This window comes from Octodon degus, unplaced genomic scaffold, assembly GCF_000260255.1.
Source record: "Octodon degus isolate 3935 unplaced genomic scaffold, OctDeg1.0 scaffold00021, whole genome shotgun sequence".
Classification (NCBI taxonomy): domain Eukaryota; kingdom Metazoa; phylum Chordata; class Mammalia; order Rodentia; family Octodontidae; genus Octodon; species Octodon degus.
This window is the reverse complement of record NW_004524597.1, coordinates 11,217,944-11,239,441: the sequence shown is the minus strand read 5'-3', so window position 1 is coordinate 11,239,441 and position 21,498 is coordinate 11,217,944. Positions and strand designations below refer to the sequence as shown.

Sequence of the window (21,498 nt, the reverse complement as noted above, 5' to 3'; positions counted from 1 at the left end):
AAAAAAAAATTCAAGGGGAAACACTCTTGCTTCCAACTATGCACAGAGCACCTCCACACACACAGAATCCCTTTATAGCATAAAGACACGCCCAAACACAGAGACTTCCCTCCCCAGTACAGAGACTTCCCAGCACAAATACCCCTCAGCAAAGACAGCCTCAGTATAGAGACTCCTCGGCGCAGAACAGAGCCCCTCAGGACCTGTTAAGGCACCCTTCATTTGTCAAAGAGGAGGTCCCGGGGCTCAAGGACCCCGCCTGGATACTAAACGGATCCGGAGGCCTCAAGACCAGTGTTTTCCACCGTCTAGCCGTGCACTACCCGCCAACAATCCTACCCGGATCGGCGTGGGCACCCCGGCCCGGACCCCACCGCACAGCCCCTCTCTGGAGCTCCAGCTCCTCAAGAGCGCTTGCCCTTTAAGAGAAGGGGGCGTGTGCGAATCGCCCGCCCCTGCTCCGCCCCTTTCGCCGCACTTAAAGGGACCACGTCCCCGGGGCTGCAGAGTGCTAGCCAGCCGGGAGGGAGGGTTGGTGAGTGGTGCCGGCCGGCCCTGGGTGCGGGCCGGCGCACGATGTACACCATCACAAAGGGGCCCAGCAAACTGGTCTCCCAGCGCCGCACAGGTGCGCCGGGGTGGGCGCGAGCGCGGACTGGACGCGGGGCGGGGGCGGAAGCCAGCGGCACTGACGCTGCCTCTCACGCGCTCGCAGGTGCCACGCAGCAGCAAGTGGAGACCAGGCTCGGTGAGCTCCTGAAATGCCGGCAGCCCGCGCCGCCGACTTCGCCACCCCCGTGGGTGCCGCCCTCCATGCCGCGGCCTGGCCCCTGGCCCCTGGCGAGGTGAGCGTGGGCCGGCCGGGGTGACCTTGGGGAGGGGGCGGGGCGCGTTTCTTTCCCACCTGGCCAGGGGGCTGGGCCGGGCGCGCTTAGACCTTGATGGCCACGTGGGGCCCAGCGGGCTCCAGACGACCTCGGGATGCAAGCTTGGACTCATTCGGGGCAACCAAGGTCAGGATTTGAAGAGGTCACCCCAGGGCTGGCCTTCAAGGTCTCGCGCTATGACCCTGAAAGAGAACTGTGCATGTTTCCCCGGGGCTCTGGTAGGCCCAGTCCCTCCTGCCCTTCACCCCAGAGGCCCCCGGGTAGCCCCTCCTGCCAGCAGCCTTTTGCTCTCCCTTGTCAGTCTTGCCAGCCATATACCCCGCATCCCAGGGAGACTCAAATCCTGGCCACTTTGGTCTGTAAGGACTATGACCTGGGGGTCACCACTTCCCCCTGTGGAACCTTTACTTCTTTGACTCAATATGGTTTCCCTGGCACTGAACTTTGCCCCTGCCCCTTGCTGCCGTGAGGGCTCCTGGCCCAGGCCCCAGATGGTGGGGGTGATGGGTTGGTGGTGTGTGAACGCGGCTCAGGTGAGGCATGTGGGACACACCAGAAAGGAGAACACAGCTGGGGATGGAACTTTCCCAGTAGAAGCCAGACAACCCCCACAGTGGATCCCTGGAGTTCAGGGCAGTCATGGCTGGGTGCTAGCTTTCAAGGTTTTCTGGCAGTGCCCCTCTACCTGCCCCTGCCCATTTGAGACACCTTAAGAGGGGGACTGGAAACAGGTGCACAGTAGGGGAATCTTGGGGCACATTGACAGCTGAGTTCAATTTTAGGAAGTGTTCTGAGAAGTGAGGAGTGAGAAGTGTACTGGGGAGTGAGGAGGCTCTTAGTAGACTTAGCTAACATTAGCCTACCAGTGACGGCAAACCTTTTAGAGCTTTTAATGATACAGCTCAGTGCAGCACACGTGCCATAGGTTCACCACTACTGGCCTATGCCCACAATGTTCCCCTGACTTCGCAAGAAGGAAGCTCTGAGCCATGTGGTCATTTAGGCAGGGGGCTCCAGGCTGGGATGTCTGGATAAATTACCCACCTCTTACCTGGGGAAGCACTTTTCCTCTCTAAGTTCCCACTGCTGGGAATGCAAAAGCAGGTCTGCAGCAAAGTTGGAGGTAGAGTCAGTGAGGGGAAAATGACTCTCCAGAACCCTAAGTGGGCCAGAGCTTCAAGGGATGCTCCCAGCCCACTGGCTATTCTCCTTAGACTTCTCAAAGGCCTGAACAGGCCAACCCTGGTGCAGATGCCTGAGATCCCCCCATCAGCTCACTAGGCTGGGCACACTCATGCTGGATTGAGCTGTGGCTAGGGCAGGTTGTATGGCAGCTGGGTCTCATGCCTCACCCCCCCCCCAGCCCTCTGAGGTCACTTCCTGCTACCATTCCTTTTCTTTTGCATAGCATCTTTCCCCACTTACCATGCCTCTTTCTGACCAGCTATGGGAGAATGAAGTGTGGGGATCATCACTTGTCTTCCTGCTAGTGCATAATACAGCCCCTAATTCTTTTTTTTTTTCTTTTTGAGACAGGGTCTCACTGTGCAGTTCAGGCTGGCCTTGAACTCACTTTGTAGTCCAGGCTGGTCTCAAACTCCAACAGTCCTCCTGCCTCAGCCACTCAGTGCTGGGATTAACAGGCATGTGCTGCCACACCTGGCTAGTCCCTAAATTTCTGATCAGTTAGATATACCACCTGCTCTGACTGGTCATAGGTCTGAGGTCTGCCTGCATTGGTGAATAGGCCAGCTAGGTCTGCACCTCTTACAGATTCTTCTAATAAGGGATAGACTGAAGAGATAGAATGGAACCCTGTGGTCCTCTGTCCTTAGGGGCAGATGGGAGTGTGCAGGGACCACCAGAGGGGGCGCAATGGGATGAGGCTTGCAGAGCAAAAAGGGACAGAGTGAGGCAGACAAGGATCCCATTCAGGAGGCTGGCAAGGGGGCTGGTGCTGAGTCAGGGCTATGGATTTAGGGTCAGAACTACTACTGAATTCAGCTGCTGCTTTTGTCATTGTGTGACACAGGTGGGTCACTTCTTCCCAGTCTGGGTTTCTAGGCTGAAAAACGGGCATCTTATCTCCTGTGAGGGTGTTAGGTTAAATGAAAGGTCTGTGCTGGCTCCACAGGTGGCAGCTGGCCTGTGGGCAGCCTCCCCAGAACATACACAGTTGGCTGGACTCCACAGGTGCACGTGGGGCTGCTGCCCTTTTCCCTACAGAGCCTTCCTCTGGCCTTACATAACTGCAGGGGTGGGGCAGGCTTTGTGTGTGCCCTGTGGGGGGAGGGGGATCCCAGCATCAGGGCCGCGCCTTGATTTCGTGCAGTTCACAGCCACTGGCTATAATTTGCTTAGTTTTATTTGGTTGAACCAAGGTCTCACTATGTAGTGAGTGAGATAGGCTGGCCTTGAATTTTGTAGCCCGTGCCAGTCTTCAGTTCACAGTGATCCTCTTGCCTCAGCCTCCTTAATAAGTAGGATTTCAGATGTGAGCCCCTGAGTCTGGCAATTCTCTCTTGTTTTTTAAACAAAAAGCTACTCTTCAAGCTTTCCTGGAGTTTGAAGTTTTTTTTATTGTGGGGTGGTTGCAGGCACTAGGAGATTCCTAAATTGAAGACAAATCATTATGTCCTAGGGCTTATGGGGAAACTCAGGGAGTGAGCAGGTTGGGGAGTAGCCTGCACCCCCTTCCTGGTTTCCCCTGGCACATCTTAAGATTCTCTGTGGCCAATAGACCCTGCCAGTGCTGGGGCTGGCAGGACCCTGCGCCCCTCAAGACCCTCCTCTTTATTTTAGTGCCCCTCTCATCTGAGGAGGAACCCAGAGCGGCGTTGGGGTACCTGAGCCCAGGAAAGCAAGCAGGCCGGCCGGGACCGCGAGTGCCTGGCGGAGTGGCAGGCGCAGCCCAGGACTCCGGCTCCCACCTCCTGCTGTAGGTTCGGCCCCATTCCTTCCACAGCCCCACCCTGGGCTTCTTGAGTGCAGGATTTGGCCAACTGCTGCCAATCCTGGGCAGACCATCCCTGTTCTGTGCCTTTCTGGCTGGGACAGATCCATTGGCTCCTCTGGATATCTAGTGCAGTGCCATGGGGGAGGGGTATTTCACTCTATTGCTTCTTGTCTTGGGCCTATGGGGAGTAGGGTCAGGGTTATGGCCATGCTGTCCCCACCCAAGAATTACCACTGCCTCTCAGTGCTCATGCCCCTGGGGCCTGGGCTAGCTGGGGAGAGGGAAGGGCAATAAAGGCCATCCCATTGTTCTGTCCATTCTCTCATGCTGGGGGTACCAACTCTGTAGAGAAGCATCTATAGAAGATGGGAAAACTGGTCTAGTAGGTGGAGTTAGGGCAGAGGTCTAGTCGTGGCTGAGGTCATAATTGTGGTTCTGGAGGGTGAGGGGTAGTGGGGAAGGACACTGAGTCTAGCCTTACCAGAGGTCTGGCACACAGCTGGAGCCCTGCCTTACAGTCTTACTTTCCTCTGGAGTAGGCTGCAGGTTTGAGCTGAGCTGCTTAGGACTTGGGTCTGCAGGAGGGAGAGCCTTTGGCTGTGGCTTGTGTAGATACTCTTATGATTAAGAAAGAGGTGCCCAAGCTGGGCCTGGTCTGAAGCAATGGGTAGCACTTCCAAGCAACAAGCCTGGTGGCACCTAGGCCTGTACAGGTATCCACCATGTCTGTCTCCTCCCCCTTCCACAGTCAAGGGCCAAGGCTTGTGTTCAATCGAGTGAATGGCCGGCGGCCCCTTGCCACATCCCCATCCCTCGAGGGGACCCAGGAGACCTACACACTGGCCCACGAAGAGAACGTCCGCTTTGTGTCCGAAGGTAGTGAGGGGCCAGATGGTGTGGTGCAGGCTGCTAGGTGGACTGGGGTGGCTCCAAGTCCTCTTTCCACTGCATCCTGCCTCCCCAGCTCTGTCCATTTGTCCTATAGCCAACAAGCAGGCTGTTTACTCCCAGTGTTGGGTTGGAGTCCAGGGTGGCCACTAGGCCCTCGGGTGGGAAGGGTGCCAAGGGCCTTGCTTAGCTTGACCACTGTTCCCCTACAGCCTGGCAGCAGGTGGAGCAACAGTTGGATGGTGGCCCAGCCGGTGAGAGTGGGCCAAAGCCTGTGCAATATGTGGAGAGGACCCCCGATCCCCGGCTGCAGAGTGAGCCCCCATCCCCAATTCTCTCAGGAACTTCCCCTAGATCCTTTAACTCCAGAGACTTCTCCCACATTCTTATCTTTCCACTGCCTCTGAACTGGGTGGACCTTGCCAGGTTTCAGCCCTAGGGAGTTGGGGAGGAGACTTTATGAGCCAACCACCTTCTTCCCAGTGCGTGCTATGCTTGGAGTGTGGGTGAGGGGCTTATGGTCAGCTTGAGACTCCAACTAGTCTGAAAGGTGGTATCACTGCCCAGCCTTTTGCTTTTTGCCCTCAGATTTTGTGCCCATCGACCTGGACGAGTGGTGGGCACAGCAGTTCCTGGCTAGAATTACCAACTGTTCATAGTGGCTGCCTAAGAATGAATGCTGCCATGGAGGACCATTTGCCAGAAGAGGACTATGGTTCCCTATCCACCATGTGGCCTGGCTGGGTGCCAGCCATACCTGAAGTGCCAGCATTTGGACTTTTGCACCTGTTGTTCCCTTTGGGTCAGCTGTTTCAAGCTGCCATGGGCCAGGGGCCAAACCTGTCTGACCTCAATCCTGTACCCAGGGACCAGCCCCTGGGGCTGGCAGGGAAGAGCTCCAGGCTAATAAAGTTGAGAAACTGCCCTCTTGGAGTGCCCTTGCTTTGGATGGTATACAAATTTATGTGGGCTCTTATTCAGTCCCTAGCCCTAGGGGCCCTGCTGGTTAGCTCGGTTGCTTAAGCGCCTGCTTATGCAAACACAGTCGGGCAGGATACCACGGTTCCCCAGCTCCTCATACCTTACCAGACTCACCCTTAAGGCAGCATGAGCCAGCACCTCCCCCCCAAAAAAAATCCTTTTCAATTCCTAGCCCTAAACTCCAGGTCGCCCTCAACCTGCCTTGTAGCTGCATCCCCTCTGGTATTGTGTGCCAGCAAGGACTACAGCTCTGCCTACCTCTGTCCTTTGGCTTACTCAGCTGTTTACCTGAGGGAGGTGTGAGATGGGTGACTCCCCCTTTCCTGTTGGCATCAGTGTGCCAAAGCGAGGCCTTCAGGCCTAGAGATGTTAATGAACTGGCTCTGGACAGGTATTCTGTCCCCCAGGACAGGGAGCTGGTATTAAAATGCCAGTTCCAGAGCCAGGAAGATAGCTCAGCGGCATAAACACCTGCCTGGCAAGTGCAAGGTCACGAGTTGGATCCTTGGTACCGCAAATAATAAAATAATGCCAGGCTGGGGATATATAGCTCAGCAGGGGCTGGGAATATAGTTGAGTGGCACAGGTGCCTGTCTGACAAGTGCAAGGTACCAAATTCAATCCCTGGTACCACAGATTAAAAAAATGCGAGTTCTGCTGGGCATAGTGGTGCAAACCTGTAGACCCAGCACTCAGGGGGCTGAGGCAGGAGGATCGTTGCAAGTTCAAGACCTGCCTGGGCTACAATTTTTTGTTTATCTTCAATATTTGAGATTTTAGGGGCTGGTGAGATGGCTCAGTGGTCTATGGCACCTACTTAGAACAAGCTTAGCGAAGCACAGGGACCACGGTCGGTTCAATCCCCCAGCACCACATGCCGGCCACCCCCCCCCCCCCCCCCGCTGAGCTGGCCACACACACAAATAAAGAAAAATATTTGAGATTTTATTGGTTGTGTTGAGGATCAATACACATGATTCACTTTGTACACAATTCTTAACACACATACCAAAAAAAGTCATGTATTTTTCAGTTGTTCCAGTGACTTTCCAGCTTCAAATTTAGAGGTAAATTTTCTGTACAAGGATTAAGTACCAGTATCTTCAAATGCTGACAAAGTGTTACTTAAGTCCCACCAATTCACAATTTTGTATCACATACACTACATATTCAAGTTTTTGATGTTTCACAGCACATTAACAAAATGAGGCAAACTGGACTACTACTACCAAAGATGTTACAGGGTGCACACGGTTCTGACAGGGCAACAACCAGGATATAGTTTTCTTTAGGAAACAACTCTACCAAAAATCATGAGAATAGAAGTCATTTAAAGTATCCAAGACATATTAAATGCAGGACTGTAATTCCAAATTGTCTTTTAGTATGCTTTGTATTGTAGGATATAAAACTAACCCCCACCTATGGAATGTTAAGCTGACTCCCAAGACAGTCAAAGCCTGCCATAATTCAATACCCCACTATTTCTGGTTGTACCAAAAAATAACCAGAGAATGATTTCACCCTAAAAAAAAATCATTTACACTTAAAAAATGTGGTTAGGTGGGAGTCCCTCCTTTTAAAAAATGTTTCTAGAGCTGCTAAAAAACTTGCATTTATACAACAGATAAAAATACTCTGGATTGTACAAGAAGGGAGACAGGGAGCACTGATAAGACTCGGTGTGTGATTAATCAGACTTAGCTTTTTTAAAAATTTTTATTTATTTACTTATGTGTGTGTCTGTGTGCGTGTGTGGCCAGCTCAGCCCACCAGGGGGCGAGGCTGGCTGGCATGTGGTGCTGGGGGATTGAACCACAGGGCCCTGTGCTTTGCTAAGCTTGTTCTAAGTAGGTGCTTTAGACCACTGAGCCATCTCACCAGCCCCATTGGCTTCTTTTTCTTCTGCTTCATCAGAAGCTGCACTCTCCGCATTTTTAGTTTCTCCGTTTTCCGCAGGTAAATCTTCCGTGGTTTCTTGATTAGCCACTTCAGCCTGTTTTCCGTTGGCTCCCCTTTTCCCCTTTGCTTGCACTTTTTTGTCCGAAGATTTATCCTTTCCCCTTGCCTTTTTTGGCTTCGTTTCCACATTAGCTGGAACAGGTTTAGCCGACAATCTCGCCGATCTCCTCTTGGGCTCTTTCGCTGCCCCTTCTGCAGAGCTGACCTTCCTCTTGGGCATCTTTGCGGCGCATGGGAGTCTCGCGGAGCTACGCAGCTCGACCGCTGCCGTTCCTCCCGCCGCCAGAGCTGCTGGACTACAAATTGAGCTTTGAGCTCAAGGCCAGTCTGAACTGCATAGTGATGCATAGTGAGACCCCTATCTCAAAAAGACCAAAAACAAACAAACAAACAAAAACAAAAACCCAAACAAACAAAAAAACAGGCCGGGGAGATGGCTCAGAATAAGTGCTTCCCTGGCAAGCGCAAGGGCCTAAGTTCAATACCCTGTTCTGCCAATAAATAAATAAATATATATATATATATATATATATATATATATATTTTTTTTTTTCCTGGTACCAGGAGCCAAACTTAGAGCCTTCTGATTGCCAGGCAGATGCTGTGCTGCTGCCCGCAGCATTAGCTCCTTCCTTCAGGCCAGCAGGCCTGGGTACTAGATACTGGATAGAGACGGTCTTACCCCAGGTTTTAGGGTATGTGGTAAGCCTGCAGGTACAAGCGTGGGAGCTTTGGTTGCTAGGGAGACTGACCTCAGTAGGCCTCTGTGGAAGACTGACACTACTTGGCAGGAGGAGCAGGGGTGACCCAGCGCCCCCAAAGGGTGAAGTTCAGTCTGGGTTAGGGTGGTTGTAGACAAGACTTCAGCCCTCTCAGTCCTCTCTTACCTAACAAGAGCAGCCGCACACAGATGACTCTCGAGAGGGTCAGAGACCTCCCAACTGTTTCACAACTGAGCAAATCAGAACCAAATCTAGAATTTGGGTATGGCTCTACAAAGCGTTTGCGGAGGGACAATCCAGAGACGCCCCGCAGTCACGTGGGCTACGGGCGCAACCATGACAGCGGAAGTGATGCACTGTTGCCTGGCGTTCGTTGCTAAGCGACGCGCTTTGCGCCCAGCGTAGGGCTGGCTGCACCAGAGGCGGGAAGCGCGAGCTGAGGAGCCATGGCAGGAGGTAGGAGCGCGCGGTGGGCTGGCCGAGGTCAGGGATATTGGGAGGTCTTTAGGCTCCCTAGGGCAGCGGCTGTGGTGTGTAAGGTCCCTTACCGGGTCATAGGTCAGAGTCCCGGTAGGGTTCACCTGTTTGGTACGCTGTCCCTCAGAGGCCCGTGTGACCTGGCCGCGGTCACGCTGGCAAAGGGAGTGGGTTTTGGTGCCTTGCCAGTGCCCAGGGACAGGCTTCAGCTGCAGTGCCGCTCCCGCAGCATGGCAGCACCCGTTCCTCAACGTCTTCCGATACTTCAGAGTGGACGAGTGGAAGCGGTCCAGCAAGGAGGGCGACGTGGCTGTGGTGATGGTACTGGGTACTTCCTCCTGGGGAATCTTCCAGATGGCGACCTGCTGCTGGGTGCTTTCTGGTCCACTGTGGCCTGTACTCTGTTCTTTCTCCAGGACAAGACCCTGAAGAGCTCCGTATATCGTATCCGGGGCTCTGTCTCTGCCAGTAACTACCTCCAGCTTCCCAGAACCAGCACTCAGTCCCTGGGGCTAACCGGGCGGTACCTATATGTACTCTTCCGGCCGCTGCCCACCAAGCATTTTGTCATCCACCTGGATGTGGCCACTCAGGTGCAGTGCTTGGGATCGGGCTGTACATGGTATCCACATGCTTGCCATCCCCTCCTCACAGCCTGGGTCTGCCCCTGCAGGACAGCCAAGTCATCCGACTGTCTTTCTCCAGTCTCTTCAAGGAGTTCAAGTCCTCAGCCACGTGGCTTCAATTCCCCTTTGTCTTTGAGACTAGGACACTCAAGAGAGGTGACACTGAGATGGGCCTTGCATGGTTGAGGAAGGCCAGCTGTTACCCAGAGTGGGATGGTACAGGCCCAGTTGGGCTTCTGTGGCCCAATGGGCAGGTGGGAGCGGGACTCAATGTGGCAGCTGTGGAAGTGGGGCTGCAAGGAGGTGGACACTGACCTAGAGGCCTGTCCTTCATACCTGGTAGGGACAGCCCCCCCATGTGCCCGCTGGACCGTCTTGCAGCTTGACTTACATGATATCCTGTTGGTTTACCTGAGCCGGTATTATGGCCACCTCAAGAGTATCAGGCTGTGTGCCAACTTGCTGGTTAAGAATCTCTACACCAGTGACCTGAGCTTTGACCCAGGTGAGGGCCTTGTCCTATTACAGTCTGCATGTTCACCCCCTCTTATTACCTCACATTCTCTTTGTTTGGGTTCTGTCTAAGTTCTGACTTAATCGACTGGAGGATGGAGCCCCTAGCTCTGGAGGCAGAGGTTGGGTAGAGAGGTAGCTAAACTGACATAGAGCAACCCTGCTTTTCATAGCTGTCACTGTCACTGAGGCCCAGCGAACAAAGTTGCCCATCACTCCTGTTCCTCGAGAAATGGCCTTCCCAGTGCCAAAGGGGGAGAGCTGGCATGACCATTATATTCACATCCAGTGAGTGACTCTGCTCCTCCCAAGGGAGTCCCTAGGGTGGCAGGAGGGCAGGTAGCCCCTTGGCCCCCAGATGCCAACTCTCCTTCTGCCCATTGAGGTTTCCAAGCGACAGCCCACAGGCACCTTCTGAGCTGGTTCCTGCTGCAGGTAGGCCTATGGAGCCTTCAGGGCGCAAGGAGCTTTATGGGAGTGGGGAGGGCTGGAAGGGGACCTGGCATTTGTGGAGCCTGCATCTGGCATGTGTCTGAGGCACCTGGATAGTTGGTTGGTTATTTGTGCTCCCAGAACCACATGAGAGGTTTATGAGAGGGACAAGGCTGGGTGGCTTGACGAGCAGTTGCTGTGGTACGGCTTTTGCAGGCAGCAAGACAGGGATATCTGCTTTTCCCATCCCTGCAGCACCCTCATGTGTGTCTCTATTGTGCTCAGCCAGTCAGTGGGGGGGGGGTCTTTGCTTTATTACAGCCTTTTTGGAACCTGTGCCACAGCTTCCCTCTCCCTTAGTGGCCCTCAGCAAGCCCATGCAGTATAGGATGCTTCCTGTGATACAGATGGCCAGCCACACAACTGTGAGTGTCCCTTTATAGGGCTGGGAAATGGCAACAGCAGGGTGCTGATGGACATTTGTTTCCCTGCAGTCTTGCCCAGCCCACTCTGCACCCAGGGTCCTTCCGGAGGTCAACCTATCCTGCATACATTCAGAGATGTCCCACCTAGATGGACTAAGTGTTTGTGGGCGAGATTCCTCGGCCTGGGTGGAGGACTCTGATGCACACACTATGGTCAGTGGCAGCCACATGCTCACCCATAAGCCCACTAGTACGCCTGTGGCCCTTGAGGATGCTGGCTCCCATAAGGTGAGTCCCAATTCTACAGCAGAAAGGCTTCAGACAGACCCCTAATTATCTCTTTCTTACCCAACCTCTTGTCAGAAATCAGAGCTTACAGGAGGCAGCTTTGGGTAAGAACCCCTCCTGACAGAGTAAAGAAGGGCTTGTTTCCCAAACTCTAAGGAATACACTAGCCTGATGTGGTCTTTTGGGAGCAGGACATGGGGTTCCTAGAGGTTCTGGCCTTCTAGTTGGGAACTCAGCTTCTCATAGGAGAACCTCTGATAAGAATGACCCCACCCAGGAAAGCACTTACCACTAGCTACAGCTCCACCTCTAGGTAGAACTTAGCCCTAAGGTGGGTAGAGGCAGCCTCTGAGGGCTGTGCTCTTCTAGGATCTCATTGTGTATTTGTCTCTTCTAGCACTTCCTCCCGGACCCAGTCCTGAGGCTCAAGGGGATCATTGGCTTTGGGGGCCACAGCACCAAATGGGTGAGGGTCCTGTGGCTGTTTGCAGGATGGTTCTCATTGGGTAGTACTAGCGTTGAGTACTTGAAGAGAGACAGATTTCCAGCCACCTTGGTGTCAAGATCCCTTTACACTGTGCAGACTCTGATGGCTTCCCTCTGGTCCTAAGGCCCCTGCCCTGCACACATCTGCTACTTTCCTGGGCCCACAGGGTTGGGGGGAATAACAGGTGTCCCCTGTTCCTTTGGCATAGTCTGATAGGTACTAGCTTGACTTGAGTGTTCCAACGACCTAAGAGCTCTGGATCACTTCTTTAGAGGTACCACAAGGGTGGTCCCCTTTGATCCAGTCCAGCTTTGTGGGGCATGGACATGATGTGGGGGTTCCTGATGAGTGAAGTGGGTCTTCTAAGGAAAAATCCTCATTACAGGAGGTAGCATTTTCTGCCTGCCCCTCAACAACTGTAGGCCTTCACTGGGCCTTACTGGACAGAGGCTCTGAATCTTTAGGGGGCCCTTTGGTCTCCTAACCAGACCAAGGTGCTGGGATAGAAGGCAGGGTCTGGCAGATACGCGTGTGTGTCGACTATCCCTGTGGGGCTGTGTCTCATCAACTCATACCTGTAACAGGAAAGATATGTGCACATGTGTGCTGGGCTTTCACTCCCACCCCCAGCTCAGTAGGAAATGAAACCTTCTTGGGCTAATGACCTTGGACCCAACCCTTGTGTGCCAGGCCCTGTGGACTAAGGACGGGGCAGCTGTGGTTTACCCTTGCCATGCAGTCATTGTGGTGTTGCATGTCTCCACTGGGGAGCAGCGTTTCTTCCTTGGCCACACAGACAAGGTGAGTGCCATCGGGGCCTGGGTTGGGGGGTACCTGTAGATCACACAGCCTTTTGCACATTGTGCCTCCGCAGGTGTCTGCCTTGGCTCTGGACAGGAACAGCTTTCTGTTGGCCTCAGCCCAAGTGCAGCCCCCCAGTGTGGTAAGGCTTTGGGACTTCCCGACAGGGCAGTGCTTGTCCCTCTTTCAGAGCCCGATGTATGCTGTCTGCTCCCTTAGGTAGGCACGGGGCTTCACCTGGGGCTGGCCAGGGTGGGAGAGGGCAGGCACTACTGACCTTTTTGTCCTGTCTACAGCTTCTCCAGCAGTGGGGCTCTTCTCTGTGGTGTTGGCAAGGACCACCAGGGGAGGACGGTAATGATCTTGTTCTGGAGAGGGGCAGGCAACTATGGCCAGAGTCTTTGTTTTCTAAAATCTGTCTTGGTTTATTTCTGCTTATTAAAATTATTTCATGTTATTAAAATTACATACTTTCTTTGTTTAAAAAAAAAAGCCGAGGGCCAGCGAGATAGCTCAGTGGTCTAAAAGTGCCTGCTTAGGCAAGCTAAAGCAAAGCACAGGGACCGTGGTTCGATCCCCAGCACCACATGCTGTGCCAGCCCCACCCCCCGGGTAAACTGAGCCAGCCACAAAAATAAAACAATAATAATAAAAATAACATAACAATAAAATAAAATAATAAAATAAAAATTGGTCTGCAAATAAATAAAAAAGCCAAACACAGTGAGTGGTATGCCAGTAGTTGCAACACTTAGGAGGCTGAGGCAGGAGGATCCCTGGAGCCTAGGAACTCAAGGCCAGCCTGGTCAATATAGCTAGACCTCCATCTCAAAAAAATAGTCCAGTGGACCAGGAATATAACTCAGTGACACAGCACCCACCTGGCAAGTGTGAGGTCTTGAGCTCGAGTCTCGGTACCTACAAAAAAAGTTCAGTGCCCAGCATGGTGGTGCATGCCTATAATCTCAGCACTCTGGAGGCAGAAGCAGGCCGATTATTGTGAGTTCAAGGCCAACCTGGGCTACATAAGTAAATGCAAGGCCAGCCTGAACTGCATAGTGAGACCCTGTCTCAAAAAAAAAGAAAAGAAAAAAAGTCCAGTGATGGGAAACAATGGGTCCCCTTCTCTGCCTTCTTTCTAGCAGGGATTCCTGTGTGCCCTGGGCTTTGGTAATCTGGGGAACCTGTGCCTGCTCCCTGAAAAGATGCCACAGGAAAAGGTTCAGTTTTTATCCATGGCACAATCAGAGTCACTTTTATTTATTTATTTTTAATTTTTTTTTAGGCATTTAGTCCAGGATCTCACTACACAGATTGGACTTGTAGTGATCCTCTTATTTTCAGCCTCCCAAGCACTGGGATTACAGGCACGTGCTACCACCCCCAGTCTCATTCACCAGCTCAGCATGCCCTGGGGGCAGGGCCTGCATGGCGGGCACCGGGTTCCTACATTTGCCTAAGCAGCTTTAGTACACTGAGCTATCTGGCTGGCCCTAGAGTCACTTTTAGTAAACAACTCACCTTCCCTCTCTTGTCATGTGTGGTACCTTGAGGTGAGCTGTGTGTATGTGGCTGTGTATATTATTGGAGAGCCAAATCCAGCACCTTTGCAGTGAGCTACATCCCTAGTCTTTTTTTTTTTTTAAACTTTGAGACAGTCTCACCAAGTCGCTAAGCTGTCTGTGTTGAACTTGATCTTGTGATCCTTTTGTCACAACTTCCCAGAGTACTGAAACTACAGACAGGTGCCACCACACCCAGTTAAGATAGGTGTTCTTTTTTTGGAGGAGATAAAGCAAATTATAATGTCCATTATTATGTTATTCAAAAGAAAAAACAACAAACAAACCCAAAAACACTAGAAAGAAAATCCTTGAGTGCAACAGCAGTAATTTAAATTTGCTGTGTAGGGGCCGGGGAGATGGCTCAGTGGAATAAGCGCTTCCCTAGCAAGCGCAAGGGCCTGAGTTCAATCCCCAGTTCTGCCAAAATAAATAAATAAATAAAATAAATTTGCTGTGTATTTCCCACGCTGTTAGGATGATGACCGTTGCTAGGTGTAGGCGTCTGGTGTCAGGGGAGGTTTTATTCTCTGGCCACAGAAAATGAAGGTCTTCAGTGTCTCTGACTAGTGGCTCTTGATAAAGCTTTTGAGGTCTTCAAGAAAAGTAATGCACTCTTGATGTTCCATGGCTGTGCTGAGCACCAGCTCATCTGCGAAGGTGTTGTCCACCCCTCGGTCGGCCAGGAAATCCTTTAGGTGGTCATACAAGGCCCATTCCAGGGAATCTGTGTTAAGGGAATCTGTGTTAATCCTTCCATCCAGATTCGCCTGTGGCCTGAATGCTAACTTCCTTGATAGAGAAAATGTCACTTTCAGCCACCTCTTCTCCAATCTCCTCCTCTGAATAGTGACAGTCCAGTACAAGAGCCTTCTTGCCATCACTTTTGGTAACTTCTACCACAAAATTGGGAGTTGATGTCAGTTCAGGCTCTTGTTCTTCGCTCTTTTGCCCCTCTGAGGATTGCTCCTCAATATCTGAAGTTGGCGGGATGCTGTTGTCAGTGTTCAAATGACAGTGATCTTTTCCCCAGCAACTTTCCGCACTAATTTAGCTTCTGTCCCATCCACTTTCAGCTCCCAGCCTCTAGACATCTCAGTAAGGGACTTATGCTTCTGAATTTTTTTTTCCTCTTTAATTTCATCAGTAAGAAATTTAGGGGCCGGGGAGATGGCTCAGTGGAATAAGCGCTTCTCTGGCAAGCACAAGGGCCTGAGTTCAATCCCCGGTTCCGCAAAAAAAAAAAAAAAAAGAAAAAGAAATTCAACAAAAGCTTTGTCTCCTTGGGTGTGCAGCGCTCTGAGGCCACAGCCGCAGGTGCATGGCCCAGTGGGCTGCAGGAGGCCGGGTCAGCGCAGCAACCCTGCGCTCACCGACAGCAGCCTGAAGAGCTTGGCCGGGGCGCCTGCTGCAGCAGCTGCGTGAGCGGCAGGGTTAATGCAGCGATGCGGAGGCCTGCGACCGCAGTGCCCAGGGCGCGGGGCAGGTGGCACAATAGGGGGAACATCGCGAAGGTGGCTACTGTAGAGATGCACATGTGCGAGTGCTAGGTGTTCTTGTAAGTTGCATCTCTGAAGACAACCTGGTATGACAATCAGTGGCTCCTCCCAAATGCTGAAGTGTCCCAGCATTTCATGTTGCCGATGCCTCTTGGCTTTATTATCCACTTCTACTTGTGGGTCAGGTTTTACTTTTTGTTACTTCATATGAGGGTGCAGTGCTCAGCCAGGCTCTTCTCTGAAGGAATGCCAGAATTATCTAGATCTCAGGGCCAGTGTGCTGCAGGGCCTGATCTCCCACCTTCAGCAACCCAACTGCTCAGAGGCTGAATTCTGCATGAGGGAAAAGCCACTGCCTAGTGGGGTTCACCTGGGCCTCACTGAATCAGGGCAGGATGCGAGGACAGCCTAGAGGCCAGCATCTGTGGCCAGAGCTCAACCTGGATTTGTTGCAGGTGGTTGTGGCATGGGGCACTGACCAGGTGAACCGTGGTGGTGAAGTGGTAGCTCTTGCGAAGGTGCATGCTGACTTTGATGTCCAGACCTTGCGGGTTTCCCTTTTGGATGAGACCAGGTGATGGGGCTGATCTATGGTACTGAACAAGGTCTGGGCCTCTAGCCCTGCTGCTTCCCATTGTATTCACTCTTTGCACCTCCTACAGAATGGCATCATGTGGGCGAGGCAGCATACGGCTGTGGCGAATGCGTGGTGGGACTCTGCGTTCCTGCCCCGTGGATCTGGGGAAGCACTGTGGACTGGAGTTCAGTGACCTCGCTTTTGCACAGGCCCTGGATGGTTGTCAGGTGCCCTCAATCCACACTCTGTGAGCCTCTGCCCTTTCCTACTGCCTGTTGCCCAGTCTACCTAATGCCCCCAGAATCTTGCCTTACCTTTCACACACTCCCAACCGCCCTCCCCCTCCATGCAGCTATGTGAGCAGCCGCAGTGGCCACATCCTGGAGGTTGACACCCAGCGCATGGCAGTGCAGTGTGTCCACCACTTGCTGCCTACAGGGGTCCCAAGTGGATGCCACCCCAGAAAACAATCCTTCAGTGCAGGTAGGGGGCACTCCTGTTCTAGGGATAGTTGGCTTCACCCTGAGACACTGATCTCCAAACTTCCTAGGCCCTGACATCGCCATCAGCAGCCTCAGTGTCTCTCAGACTACATGTGCTGTGGGTTCTGAGGATGGCTACCTGCGACTCTGGCCACTGGACTTCTCCTCAGTGCTCCTAGAGGCAGGTGAGGCTGTGAGCATGTACCCTTTCACAGTGATAGGTGAGAGCCATGGGAAGGCCTGTGCTGCATGTCCTCTGGCTGTCTTCATTGGGACCACTGAAGGCTAGCATTACAGGAGGGCACAAGCTGGCAACTGGTGGGCAAGGCATTTACAAGGGCCTGGGTTAGGTTTAGGACTGGCCCTCTTAAGGGAGCTGCATTTTCTAGCCTGTAGGTAGCCTGGTATAGCCTTGGCAGGAAGGGGTTTTGTTGCCTGTGCCTCACAGGGCCCATTGCCCCAGAATGTAGAGTCTGTGGTCAGCTCTAGTGGGCCCTGGAGGTTGCTGATACTGCTTTTCCCCAGAACATGAAGGCCTCGTCAGCTCAGTGTGCATTAGTCCCGATGGTCTTCGTGTGCTGTCTACCACCTCATCAAGCCACCTAGGCTTCCTGGACATCCCATCCCAAAAGTACACTGTGCTGGCACACTCCCATATGGCCCCGGTGCTAGCGTTGTCCCTGGAGCAGAGCCGAAGGCACCTGGCCACTGTATCCCTGGATCACACTGTCCGCATCTGGGACCTGGCCACCTTGCACCAGGTGAGAGGTGGCAGAGGGCAGGCAGGGAAGAGAAGAGCTGGGCACTCATGGGGCCCTTGGACCTCCCAGACCCACTACAGCTTCTGCCCTCTGCCCTGGTTTTCTAGCTACATGACATTACATCCTGTGATGAGGCCCCCTGTGCCATCACCTTCCACCCCACATGGCCAGCTGTCTTCTGTGGCTTTAGGAGTGGAACCATACGTGCCTTCAGTCTGGAGAATTCAGGAGTCTTAGTGGAACACACGTGTGTGCCCAATGCAGAGGCCTGTGGTGGAAGTGGGTGGTTTGTGGGATCCCTGGGTAGGAAATACATACCACTAAGCCAGTGCTGCCTATAGCCCTGCATGTGTGGCTTAGTGGGACAAGATCAGTGGATATCTTTGTGTGCTTGCAGGTGTCACCAAGGAGCCATCACTGGCCTGCTAGTTACCCCTGATGGTAACTTCCTGTTCAGCTCCTGCTCCCAGGGCTCCCTGGCTCAGTATAGCTGCACCAACTCTGAGTGCCACATCCTTCGTGTAGCAGGTCAGACTCCTTAAGCCACTCAGGCTGGTCCCAAGGTGCTAGCTAGCCAGTGCCCAGACACTCAGATCCCTTGGAGGGCTGTCTCCCTAGCCTTATATCCAGACTATTAGACAAGGTTTTATTTTAGGGTTCACCGGCACAGCGAGGATCTGTCTGCCTTGCCCTAGGAAGAGGTGGGCAGCCTGAGCACCATGTGGGGGTTAGGCATAGCCAGGGGGCATCTACCTCTTCCTGTGGCCACTATGCTATGGGCCTGCCAAGTGGTCATTTGGTCATTCCCCTGGCCTCCTTAAGAACTTTTAACTTTCTGTAGTGCCTTATATCTGCCTGTATCTTGGGTCTCATGCCCAAACCCTGTGGCCTCTGTGGAAAAGTGCCCTCCCCTGTTGATGTTTCTCACGTGGGGGCAGGGTAGGGCTTGCTGACCTGGTGCCCTATGCTACCACAGCCAACATTGTGTGCCAGGATACTCAACCGCATCCCAATACCCTAGCAGTCAGCAGAGATAGCCGCCTACTGGCCTTTGTGGGTCCCTCCAAGTACACAGTTACAGTCTTGGACTCAACCTCTCTAGATGAGGTAAGTCCATGGGGTAGCCTGGGTCCAGAAGTTCTTTCCTTGGCTGGGTGTGGAACGTGAGGAGGTCCAGGAAGTGGGTAGGCAGCTGTGTGGTAACTCAGTAGTGGGCTCAGGCCCCATGACAACCTCATTTGTGGCTGCAGAGAGCTCATTAGCCAAGTGAGGGCACTAGAAATGGCCTTGCTCTCCTCGTTTGGAGGCACTCTCCTACGCAGTGAAGGTGGTACTCATCTGCCCAGGTGCCTCCTTCCCTGGCTCTTGCTGGTACCAGCCCTGTCTAGAGCTTGTAGCCAGAGGTCATTTTTCCTCCAAGCTGCTGCGGGTTAACATCAGTACTCTGGACAGCCTGGACTCAGCTGTGGCCATCTGCTTTGGCCCCACATCCCTGGGCCACCTTCTTGTGTCCACATCATCTAACAAAGTTATGGTATTGGATGTGGTATCAGGACGCACTATCCGGGAGGTGAGTCCTGGGACCGTGGGCTACTCACAAGGCCTTCCTTCCCTCTGTTCCTGCTGCTCCTCCCTCTGAGGGGGCTGTGGCTACTCTCTGAGGAGGGGAGACCTGCAGGCTGCCCTAGTGCCTCCTACAGGGCATTTGCCAAGAACGCTTTGTTTTAGCTGTCCAGTGCCCGCCCTGTGGCTTGTGCCTCCCTTGCTCTCAACGAGGATGCTTCTTTCTTGCTGGCGGCCTCTGGCCAGGCCATTGAAGTCTGGGAATACTCAACGCAGTCTGACCCCAGCTGCCAGGTGTGTCTTGTGGGCTGGGAGGCAGCTCTGGTGATTGATCCTTGCTGCTCATGGGACTGTGGGCACAACAATGCTTGTGGGACAGAGAGCAGAGCGTTAGACCACAGCATTGTGTCTACCAAATGCTAATGCCACGTGAGGCTTTTTAGTCCTCATCCCATTAGAGTCCTATGAGCACACAGCAATTCCCTGTGTGTAACAGCCACTGCCCCTAGGTGTACATCGGTCACTCAGAGCCCGTGCAGGCTGTGGCTTTCACCCCTGACCAGCAGCAGGTCCTCAGTGTGGGGGATGCCATCTTCCTCTGGGATGTCCTGGCTACCCCTGAGAGGCAAGTATCTGTCCTTGACTGTGTCCACCTGGGTCTCTTGCCAGCACCCCTGATACCCTTCTCGTTGCCTTTAGTAACAGAAGCGTTCCCAGGGTCTCCTCAGCCCGTGAGGCCGGTGAGTAGCCTGGGTATGGCTGGAAGGGGAAGGTGTGGAGACACAGCAGGTCCAGTGGTGATGCTAGGTAGTGGGGGCGCCACTTCTTTCCCCATGTCTCAAATACCCTTGACCACTGTAGAGGCTGGCATCCCTGAAAGATTCTCCACCCTGGGCTCCACATAGCTCCTTCTATCTCCACAGGACAGCTGGAGAATGTCGTGTCTGGGTCCAGGGGGCTCCCCCAGCAGAAGGTGTCCACCACCCAGCTAGGTATTTCCATCAGGCCCCCTGAGGGCAGTGATGGTGAGGGGAAGAGTCTTGAGGGGTTCTGGAAGGGTCTGAGTGTATACCTATGTACACTGCTTCTGGGTGTGGGATGCAGGGGACAGGCAGCATGATCTCTTCTTTTTTTTTTTAATATTTATTTATTTATTTATTTATTTATTTAGAGAGAGAGAGAGAGAGAGAGAGAGAGAGAGAGAGAGAGAGAGTGTGTGTGTGTGTGTGTGTGTGTGGCCAGCTCAGCCCACCAGGGGGCGGGGCTGGCTGACGTGGTGCCGGGGATTGAACCGTGGTCGCTGTGCTTTTGCTTAGCTTGTTGTAAGTAGGTGCTTTAGACCACTGAGCCATCTCACCAGCCCCCTCTCTTCCTTTTCTTGCCACTCCCCTGCTCCAGACACATTCTCATCAGAAGAGCAAGGATGCTGTGAGGAAAGCCACAGTCCCACAGGGGTCCACAAGTTCCCAGACCCACCTGTGTCTGTGGAGAAGGAACCCAGTGGAGCTGGAGATATGGCCTGGGGAGCTGCCCGTGGCTCCTGGAAGCCCCAAGGCCGGCCCAGTAAGCAGGAAAGGACTTTATGTGGGGCAGGATCTCTGGAGGGTAGAAAGCAGTTCTGAGTCTTGTGGCTTTTCTTTTCTCTGCTAGGTACCTGGAGCACCAGAAAAATAAAGGCCCAGACCCCTACCCGACCGGATTCCTATAAGCACTTCACTGCTCGCTATAAGGCCTTCATGCTGGCCAAGGTTGGCTACACCCCAGTCTTGGGGCAGTTTTTTTTGAAAGGTCTACAGGGTCTCACTATTAGATCGGACTTGTAGTGATCTGCCTGTTTACAGCCTCCCAAGTGCTGGGATTACAGGCGTGTGCCACCATGCCAAGTCTCAATTGCCATCTCAGTGTGCCCTTGGGGTGGGGCCAGCATGGCAGGCCCGGGGTTTGAACCCCCAGGCCCTGCACCTATTTGCAGGTGCTTTAATCCACTGAGCTATTTGCCTGGCTCCTTTTTTTTTTTTTTTTCCTTTGGAAACTAGGTCTCACTATATAGTTCAGGCTGGCCTTGAAATCACTATGGGATCCAGTCTGGCCTCAAATTCACAGTGATCCTCCTTCCTCAGTGCTGGGATTACAGGTGTGCGCCATCCCATGCCTGGTAGACAAAGGAGTTTTATAGAGCCCTCTTCCCCAGTGACAATGAGCCCTTTTAGGGTTCCTTCCCAAAGATCGTGGGAGTGTTACTAGTCCTTGGAGACTTGCTGTCAGAAGGTACCTCTTCCATCCTGCACCTACACTTCATCTAGCTTGTTGCATCCAGACTAGATTGGGGCATCCAGGTGACTCCACCACTGCCTCTCACTGCCTGCTGCCCTTTTTCATCTCAGGCTTCAGGTGCATCAATCTCTGTAGCCTCTACATCCCCAGCTCAGACCTCTGATGGCCTGAGTGTGCCCTGAAGCAGCTGCCGTGGGTGGGATTTGGGCCTTTGGCAGCACCCTGGATCTGCTTTTTTTTTTTTTTTTTGTGTAACCGGGGATTGAACTCAGGCCTTTGCACTTGCTAGGCAAGCGCTTATTCTACTGAGCTATCTCCCCGGCTTTTTTCTTTTT

General features: G+C 53.1%; 2 protein-coding genes and 2 pseudogenes across 8 annotated transcripts in view; 2 read left to right on the top strand and 2 right to left on the bottom strand.

Moving 5' to 3' along the window:
* The first annotated feature begins 500 nt into the window (after nt 1-500).
* On the top strand, nt 501-5,656 carry Mcrip2 (MAPK regulated corepressor interacting protein 2). Of its 2 annotated transcripts, none has more exons than XM_004627929.2 (5): nt 501-628; nt 716-845; nt 4,592-4,719; nt 4,944-5,045; nt 5,320-5,656. In XM_004627929.2, exons 1-5 carry the CDS (start codon nt 577-579, stop codon nt 5,388-5,390), a joined length of 483 nt encoding a protein of 160 aa, XP_004627986.1. In that variant the 5' UTR covers nt 501-576; the 3' UTR covers nt 5,391-5,656. The 2 variants fall into 2 exon arrangements, with proteins under 2 accessions (XP_004627986.1, XP_023567520.1); XM_023711752.1 differs by lacking the exons at nt 501-628; nt 716-845 and adding exons at nt 2,848-3,080; nt 3,690-3,825.
* Nucleotides 5,657-5,988: 332 nt separating this feature from the next.
* On the bottom strand, nt 5,989-8,005 carry LOC101575908 (annotated as a pseudogene).
* A 723-nt stretch (nt 8,006-8,728) lies between these two features.
* Nucleotides 8,729-21,498, top strand: part of Wdr90 (WD repeat domain 90) — a 20,327-nt gene continuing 7,557 nt past the window's right edge. The window contains exons 1-28 of one of the 6 annotated variants that reach the window (XM_023711437.1): nt 8,729-8,852; nt 9,103-9,194; nt 9,290-9,466; nt 9,547-9,655; nt 9,843-10,004; nt 10,186-10,300; nt 10,398-10,447; nt 10,766-10,869; nt 10,939-11,157; nt 11,555-11,623; nt 12,335-12,445; nt 12,519-12,664; nt 12,742-12,799; nt 15,962-16,080; nt 16,169-16,330; nt 16,436-16,566; nt 16,634-16,750; nt 17,091-17,326; nt 17,434-17,573; nt 17,724-17,854; nt 18,303-18,433; nt 18,747-18,896; nt 19,055-19,183; nt 19,399-19,514; nt 19,589-19,629; nt 19,813-19,881; nt 20,288-20,452; nt 20,540-20,637. In XM_023711437.1, the coding sequence (XP_023567205.1) occupies nt 8,843-8,852; nt 9,103-9,194; nt 9,290-9,466; nt 9,547-9,655; nt 9,843-10,004; nt 10,186-10,300; nt 10,398-10,447; nt 10,766-10,869; nt 10,939-11,157; nt 11,555-11,623; nt 12,335-12,445; nt 12,519-12,664; nt 12,742-12,799; nt 15,962-16,080; nt 16,169-16,330; nt 16,436-16,566; nt 16,634-16,750; nt 17,091-17,326; nt 17,434-17,573; nt 17,724-17,854; nt 18,303-18,433; nt 18,747-18,896; nt 19,055-19,183; nt 19,399-19,514; nt 19,589-19,629; nt 19,813-19,881; nt 20,288-20,452; nt 20,540-20,637 (3,357 nt within the window). In that variant the 5' untranslated portion in view covers nt 8,729-8,842. Of the gene's footprint in view, nt 8,853-9,102; nt 9,467-9,546; nt 9,656-9,842; nt 10,005-10,185; nt 10,301-10,397; nt 10,448-10,765; nt 10,870-10,938; nt 11,158-11,554; nt 11,624-12,334; nt 12,446-12,518; nt 12,665-12,741; nt 12,800-15,961; nt 16,081-16,168; nt 16,331-16,435; nt 16,567-16,633; nt 16,751-17,090; nt 17,327-17,433; nt 17,574-17,723; nt 17,855-18,302; nt 18,434-18,746; nt 18,897-19,054; nt 19,184-19,398; nt 19,515-19,588; nt 19,630-19,812; nt 19,882-20,287; nt 20,453-20,539; nt 20,638-21,498 lie in introns of all 6 variants that reach the window. The other 5 variants (XM_023711436.1, XM_023711434.1, XM_023711439.1 and 2 more) reach the window with 5 other exon arrangements.
* On the bottom strand, nt 14,460-15,514 carry LOC105741722 (annotated as a pseudogene).

Coding starts and splice junctions, on each gene's coding strand:
- Mcrip2 (XM_023711752.1), top strand. CDS start 2,996: ATGAAAGGTCTGTGCTGGCTCCACAGGTGGCAGCTGGCCTGTGGGCAG. Junction 3,081..3,689: donor CAGTTGGCTGGACTCCACAG/GTGCACGTGGGG, acceptor TCTTTATTTTAG/TGCCCCTCTCATCTGAGGAG. Junction 5,046..5,319: donor CCCCGATCCCCGGCTGCAGA/GTGAGCCCCCAT, acceptor TTTTGCCCTCAG/ATTTTGTGCCCATCGACCTG.